Raw genomic sequence first — 7793 nt, forward strand, 5'->3', positions numbered from 1 at the left:
TAACAGTTCCATAGGCGCTCGTGCTATTATAGTATCAGACTTACCGTAGCGACTCAAGCGTCCAAAAGCAAAGTGGCTGCCAACCTCACCCTCAATTGTGATTTGATAAAGAAAAAAAATCGTCCAGCTCATCGATGAAACTCCTTCAAATTCATCACGTCATACTGAAAAAGTTTGAGAGGGATCCACCTTTTCGGGGCCCAGCTTTTCGACGAATGCGGACCCCGCCAGTAAGGAAGTATATAAGGAGAACTATAGTAGTAATTGCTAAGCTACAAATGAGAAAACGATGCATGTATTAGTATATTTCGTTATATCGAGAGCCACGATCTGGAGGCACGCCGTTCACCAAGCTTCCGAACCCTCCTTTCGAACGAGACGAACCCTGCCACCTCGGCCAACGTGTCGGCTGCAGCACGCGCCACCTCTCGATCACCACTATCACCTTGTGAACGTCAAACCGCTCTTCTCCCTGCGCGACCAACTCATCTGTTCCAGGTTGTGCACCAAGATGCCCTCGTGAGGGCATCGCGGTTGACGTGCGACTCGCACGTCAACCAACCGACACTCTACTACATGAGCATGCTCGTTGGATCATCATCAACAACAAGAACGATAATTTTCAGAAACGCTCACTGCATCTTAGGACCGCTCTGAATACTGTACAAAAGCGCTTTCAGCTCCCTTACTCGAGCAACTTCGACTGCATAATCCACCGCGACCAGCCACACACGAACTCGATCCAGTGCGTGAACCCCTGCTGAGCGTGCAGTTCGCAATCAAACTGGCCCCAGTTTTCGCAGGTGACTTCGATTGTAGTTTCATCTACCTCAGAGAACTTCATGCCTATGCCTCCTTGGTTGATCCACTTGACATTCGGCTGCGGTTCTTCAGCGGCTCGGCTTCTGACGTTGGCTTGTGAGTCTTTGATCGCAAGGATCGATCCGAACCAGCGCTTTCCGTTCAATTCGACTCCCGTGCGAAGCTGGACTAGCACAAAATAGCGAGTGTGGACGCGGTCAGGAATGTTGTGGACCATGACGTGAGAGTTCGCGTCGAAAGACTGAAGCACTTGGGTGTTCACCTTGGACCGCTGGGCGCGGCTCCAGTTCAACGGCACGAATACAAGAGGCCAAGAATTGAGACTTCCCGTTGCGGTCATCGCGATAGCATTGTCCAGTGAGCAAGCTACGCGAGCAACGAGCTTGATACGGCCGTGAAGTGAGTCGTCACCAGCATTTCGCAGGAGAGGGGCGCGATGCACAGTCCACCCAAACAGCCGCCCAGTTACAGGAATACTCTGATCAACTTGATCCGTGGAGGATGCCACCGCGTCTTGGTATTCAGGCAGTGTGAACGGATGAAAGTGGAAGGATGGCTCTCCATTTGGAAATCTCACCCTCCACCCGTCCTCAGAACTGACTAGGGTTGGCCTCCTTCGTAACTTTTTGCTGGCTTCGTCAATCGTCTCACCATTAGAGCTGCACTCGTGTTCTGATCCCATGCTGGCATCTAGCGCACTTTCGTTGGCCAGAGACTGGAAGTGCTCGTGCTGTTGAAGCTTATCGTGGAGCTCCGTGTTCTCGGTGCGCAATGTGTCGCTCTCGAGGACAAGGCGGTGCACTGCATCACCGAGTTTGCGTTCGCTTGACGTAGAGTTGTCTTGAACTACACTGGAGCGGTTCAAGGCAGCTAGCTGGCGCTTGACCTGCTGCTCCAGGAGCTGTCGCTCAAGCCGCATCTGCAGTAGCTCGCCCTTCTTCACTACTCGCTGCCGCGCCATGTCCTGGCACCGGGTCTTCCGTCTCACCTCAGCCTTGGCTTGCTTGGTCCAGGACTGCGTCGTTGAGTCGGCCCACTCGTGGAGCACGACCCAGGCCTTCTTCTCGTCAGTCTTCGTGCCGTCTTCAGAAGCGACCATAGTTGTGCTGGACTGTGACTTATTAAGAATGGCGGTTTGTCAGCACTGCGGCCAGATCCGTCGCCTGCTGTTGAGCTGCTGCGTTAGTAACACCCTGAGGGGGATTTTCCATAAATCGGTGATTTTAACTGAAATTTGTCAAAACGATTGTGATACGTACCGGTAATTGTCTAGCACTACTGATGTGTATTAGACTAACCTCAGAAATAGACTGACATACAAATTTCAAGTCAATCCGATATCAGTAGTGTAGTACACCAGAAATAGTAAGGCTTAGTGAAACCCGAACCACATACTAACTACACAACTGCTGAGCACCTAAAACTCGCCACTTTACGCTTCCGTCCTTGCCTGACGCGTGCCTAGAGCTCGCCAGAATGTTCGCTGCTGTCGGTTAACTGGACGAGAAGAGAGGCTTCTGACACGATAGTCCGATCGTGGGAACCCAGCCACATCGCAGCAAGCTCTCTGCGAGAGAAGGCTTTAGAATCACCGATACATAAGGGGCCACGCATGTGATACTGGATCGTAAAGAGAAATAAGACAAAAACTAACAGTTTGTGCAGACGGCCAGCTTAGTACACGCAAGATATCGATAACAGATTATCGTCACTACTCACACAATCGTTAGAGAATTTGTAGACAGTTTCAGTTTAGGGTGTGTACAGTAGTAGATAACAGCTTTTGCAAACGGATTGCTATAATATACTTTGTGGTATATGAGTGTTCTTATAGAACCATCGTGAAGCCCTCGCAATGCTTGGCAGGCTGGGCTGTGGGTTTGTCCTTCACGATTATCACTACTGGTCTCGTTGACGTGGGTGCCTTTGGTGCAGCACGGACTCGGCTAAGAAGCAGTAATCCGAGTAACGAATTCGCAAAACACTACAATAGGATGGAGCACGTTTGCAAACGTGTATATTAGAAGTCACAAACATGTCTTCGCAGTGGTTACGTACTGTGCATCACTACGTTAATTAGGACGTGGGGGCTAGGCTGGATGCTAGGTGCCAGCTACACTACTCCTGCATGGAGCAGAGTGATGATGTACAGCAGCGATGCACATTTGATGATCAGGAATATGATAGTACCGTTCCAGTACTACTGTAATACCATTCCTCTACTCACTGAGCAGTAGTTTGCCATTTTCACACTCACTTATGGAAATTCCTCTGGTTTGTCACTCGTCAGCTGTTTGGGCACAGTGGGGCACAAACTCTATTTTGTCTCCTAACATCGGTAGCTGGCCTGGAGTTCGGGCTTTGGCATTACCTCGACAAACGCGAACGATGCCGTGGACACTTATGAAGGAGGCAATGCGTGTATACCTTCTCGTTTTCACGACTAAGAAAGCTTTGAGTTTCGCGAGGCAACTGCAACGTGCCACGGCGCATGGATGTCCATACCATGCGTGCCATATTGGATGCTGGTACGCTGATTCGCCCAGCTGCTACGATTACGCTTGACTTTGAGCACTCGGAGTCAGATAAACAACGTGAACTAAGGAGGCAGGATGCAGTGTATCACTCACTAATCCTTTCTAGCGTTATCCCCACAGTATCACCTGACCAACACGCGCGATAGATTCTGTCGACGTACATCTATTGCTTCCCGGAATGGACCCAGTGCGGTCTCGCAGCACTGTACGAAGGTGGTCCCCAGAGCTCAAGGTGATGCGGAAGCTGCAGCACCACTGCAACCACATGACTCGATTCCGCAATAAGAGCGCGGTGGAGAAAAAAAGTATGCTTAAGGAGCACCAGCAGCTCGAACACCGCCTCGGTGAACTGCATCGAACAGGAATTCACACGGAATTCCTGCTGTTTCAGCGGGAAATGCTTCGACTAGTTCTGGAACGGGAAGTGCTGCGAGACGAAAACGTGGCGCTTCGACTCGAGCTCACACGCCACCGCAACTACATGCAACTAATCCAAAGCGCTGCTTCCAAATACATGGGCCAAGATCTCGATATCGAAGCCGCGGAAGAGTCCAATACAGTCACAGTACGCTGCGTAAATTCCGAGCGGCAAGTCGTCAACGAGAAGGCTGGTCGTCGAGTCGATTTTCCAGGAGGAGAGCCGCTCTTGTTCTTCCATCCATTCTCGGAGCAAGAGTTCAATGTGATTCTCAGTCGACACGACTTCAATTCGTCTGCTGAAGAGTCGGACACACATTGTGTCGGAACGTTTCTTGGCTGGAACATCTAGCACGGTGCAATAATTCAGGGAGAGGAATGGATGATTGACCATGTGCGCTGTTCCAAACGTATAGAACGCTCCATTGACACGATGCTGCATGATATGCGCAGAGAAGATGGCAACAGTAAGTGTCCGGTCATCCCCACGTCGAGGGATCAAGGGATGGATACGGAGATCTCCATCCAGACGCTGCAGACATTCAATGAAGATTCTACGTGATCGTGCGTAGCAATTCGGGAAAAGACGTCTTCCGCCACATGTGCCTGACCAAGCGATCCAAGTTTGAGCTGATCGATAGTAAGCACGTGTTCAAGTTCTAAGATGTGGTTGGGGACACGGAGATAACCGCGACGCTGATCCTGCGACTAAGAATTGTACCTGGATCACGAGCAGCTTTTCAGTGAACAGAGGCAATACAGTACCTACTCCTGTCGTTCGGGTTTTTCGTTTGTCTGTTTCACCTCGCTCGGATCATAGCACCTCGATGCGAGCGCGCTCACGCTTCTAGCTCTGGATGAGCGTTCGCCGACTTTGGTATTTTTACTAGGGTATTGTAGGGTAGAACTTGTGGATGGTGGCGCGGGATTTTTGTTTGCTGTAAAGAAGACATGTAATCACTTAGTTGTAAAAAAAAAAAGAAATTAACGACTTATAAACCACCTTGATCGTCCTACGCTCATTTACGTCGTTCTACCGGCCTCTGAACCCGGCACTCCTTCAACGCCTCCATCACCTGGCATCCGAGGATGACTCTGCTGTGTTGTTCAGAACTCCAATACGAACACTACGAGTAAGGGGCTTGTATGTTGCTGTACATGGAGAGGTGGTCACGTACTTTGAGCTTCTCATGGGCCGGATACGATATCACGGAGTGCTTTAACGGCGTTCTCCCTTTCCCACTAGGTATGCGAGGCCGCCCAACAGAGGGCTTTCTGCTAGCCACCATCGAGGGGGGTTGCCCTTGAGCGTAATTGGTGCGTGAGGAGAGACTGCATGCAACAACAAGTGGTCGTGTAAAAATGTCTTCGCTTATGCCATAACAAGCAGTATGGGATAAAGGGAAGTCGGTACTGTTTATCAGTTTAAATCGCTTGAGGTTCGCACTAAACTTTGAGTAGGTTGGACGAAGTTATACTTTGCGCCCATTGACACGCAAACTGAGCCCACTGGATGGAGAGCTGTTCCGCATGCAGCTCATTATGGCATGTGGCCCACCGACTGAAAGCAACATCAACGGTAGATTCGTCCACCTCCGTCAACGTGATACAGACACCACCTTCCCGGGCCCATTCAACGTTGCTGTGAGACTTCTCGACCCCATGGCATCGATAATTTGCGGCTGAATCAGCTGCAATGGCTCCAAAACGTACGGCATGTTTCCCTTCTTCGTCGACGTAAGACTGGCGCTGGTCAAGATGGAGATAGCGAACATGTACTGGACTTGGAACGTTCGTAACCATCACGAAGACGCCCGTATCGAACTCCTGTAGCACTTGTGTGGAGACATGGTGGCGCTGGTCGTTGGTCCAGCTTCTTGGTGTAGCTAGTAGTGGCCGACCGTGAATGTCTGACGTAGATACTCTCTCACTTGCTTCAGCTACAGAGCAGCTTAGACGGGTCGTATATTTTCGGTGAACGATAAGGGCGTCGTCGAGCGCACTTTGAACTAGAGGAGCTTGATAAACTGTCCACCCGAATAGAGTACCAGTTACGTTCACGTAAGCCGAATTGACTGCCACAATGGCCTCCCAGTTCATGATGATCGCATCCACTTCATCTCGCGTAAGAGGCTCGAAGTAAAAAGATGGCTCATCGCCCGGGAAGAACACGCGCCGGGGCTCATCCAGTCGCGAATGAGAAACCCACCGAGTGCTGCTGCTAGCTTCGTGGATTGCGCGAGGGCTCGACTGGCGCTCCGAATCGTCGCTGCGGCTTTGCAGGGCCTGCGATGCTCGAGCCAAAAAGTGTTCATATTTCTGGAGCTTGCGGCGAAGCTCGAGATTGTCACTGCTGAGAAGTTCGCTCTCGAAAACGAGGCGACGGACCAATTCACCTGTTGAGTTCTCGCCGGATACGGGGTGATCGTTCTTGTTCACCAACCCACTTGTATTGGAGAGTGCCTTCAATCGATCCTTCATCAGTTTTTCGAGGTAGTCTCGCTCACTGCGAAGCTGCTTCACACTCGCCTTATTCCTGCCAAACGTAGCCTTAGTGTAACTGGCACGCTTCTTGAGGCTCCGTTCAGCTTGTACTTGATATGTCCATTGCTCGATTGTCGAGGAGGACCTACTGGCTAGCAAAGGCATCGCAGAATCGGGTTGACTTGCTTTGACGTTATGTTCCGACTGAGTTTTTGGGACTGAGGCGATCACGTCGGCACACACGTGGGCCAATTGAGCTAAAAGGACCTGGCAAACTGGAGCGCCAAAAGCAGCTGGGCTAGCAGTACCACAAGACAACTGAATACTATAGTATGTTTAGATTGGTGTGGGACTTCGCCATACATTGTAAGAACACGTGTACTGGTGTACCTATGCTTGCATTGAGTGGTGCGCTGGGGTTTACGCATGCATGCTTGTCGACTCGTGGTTACATGTATTCACGCCATCGCTGTTGACAAATTTCACGCGATCACTGTCAACCAAGAATTACCACACGAGCTTGTGTTAAAGTCGAGCATCTTCGACGTGCTGATGCTTTGCAGGAAAACTTGGGACTCGCTGATGGCAGAGCTGTCCCATACAATGTAGACCACGCATTTAGTGGCATCAGTCCCCACTCCGTCTATTGGCCGCTACTTAAGTAATACACAAGCACCTCTGGACATCCTTCCTCCTCCCAGATCTCTTCGTTCGGCACCTTCACGCGGCCCTCCGCTGTTGTATTCTCTCTACTATTCCTGTCTCATCCAAAACCTTAACAGCTTGTTTACAGATTGAAGGTAGCTGTTATGTAATCAGGAAGCTCATGCTTGCGATGCATCAAAGCCACCGCTGGCCCCTCAAGTGAACCCTGTTCACGAGAAGCAGCCACTTTATATGGACCAGCAAATGCAAATAACTCCCAGAAAAGACGAAGAAGATCAACAACAACAAAAATGCCACCCACAGTAAACCAATCCTTCCCCAACGAACCACATTAAAACCAAGATCGAAAGCAACCCTTTCACTATTGTGCATGGGCAATCGTTGTACCTATCGACCACCAGCCGACGCATCTTCGCACGTTACCATACAAGTCGCCAGCTTGTTTGGCGAGGTCCGTACCTTTCATGCAGACAGATCGCACTCCTGCGATCTGGCACCCAATGGCTGCTGGAATTACCTCATTACGGTATATGGAACGCCTGGGGTAGTCACGACAACGACAACAAATGCTGTAATTGGATCGGGTAGTGGCGCCGTTTTGCCTTTTGAAAAGCTACGGTGAGGTCTATTCGCCCAGACCCGTCGCCCTTTCGTCTGTTCGCCTTTTCGATCCCAGCAGGTAATATAACTTGTAATGCTTTACGTAACTAGATCGCTGTAGCTTCAACCGGGAGTGGCCTTCATTTGAGCTGTGACCGCGATGGTTTGAATCGGGTAGGAGTATTATACGCAAGTGGCGCTATGGTGCGTGACCCCCGGGTTATTGCCTCGATTGGTAAGATGAAATTACTTGTGCGTGACGGTCAT

General features: G+C 50.5%; 1 protein-coding gene across 1 annotated transcript; it reads right to left on the reverse strand.

Annotated features, from left to right (window-relative positions):
• Nucleotides 1-685: 685 nt before the first annotated feature.
• Nucleotides 686-1921, reverse strand: IUM83_10624 (CCR4-NOT transcription complex subunit 1; the record flags this gene model as incomplete). Its single annotated transcript, XM_067935137.1, has 1 exon — nucleotides 686-1921. One exon carries the CDS (start codon nucleotides 1919-1921, stop codon nucleotides 686-688), a length of 1236 nt encoding a protein of 411 aa, XP_067791595.1.
• Between the last annotated feature and the right edge of the window lie 5872 nt (nucleotides 1922-7793).

Source organism: Phytophthora cinnamomi (assembly GCF_018691715.1).
Source record: "Phytophthora cinnamomi strain GKB4 chromosome Unknown Contig39, whole genome shotgun sequence".
In the NCBI taxonomy this organism is placed as follows: domain Eukaryota; phylum Oomycota; class Peronosporomycetes; order Peronosporales; family Peronosporaceae; genus Phytophthora; species Phytophthora cinnamomi.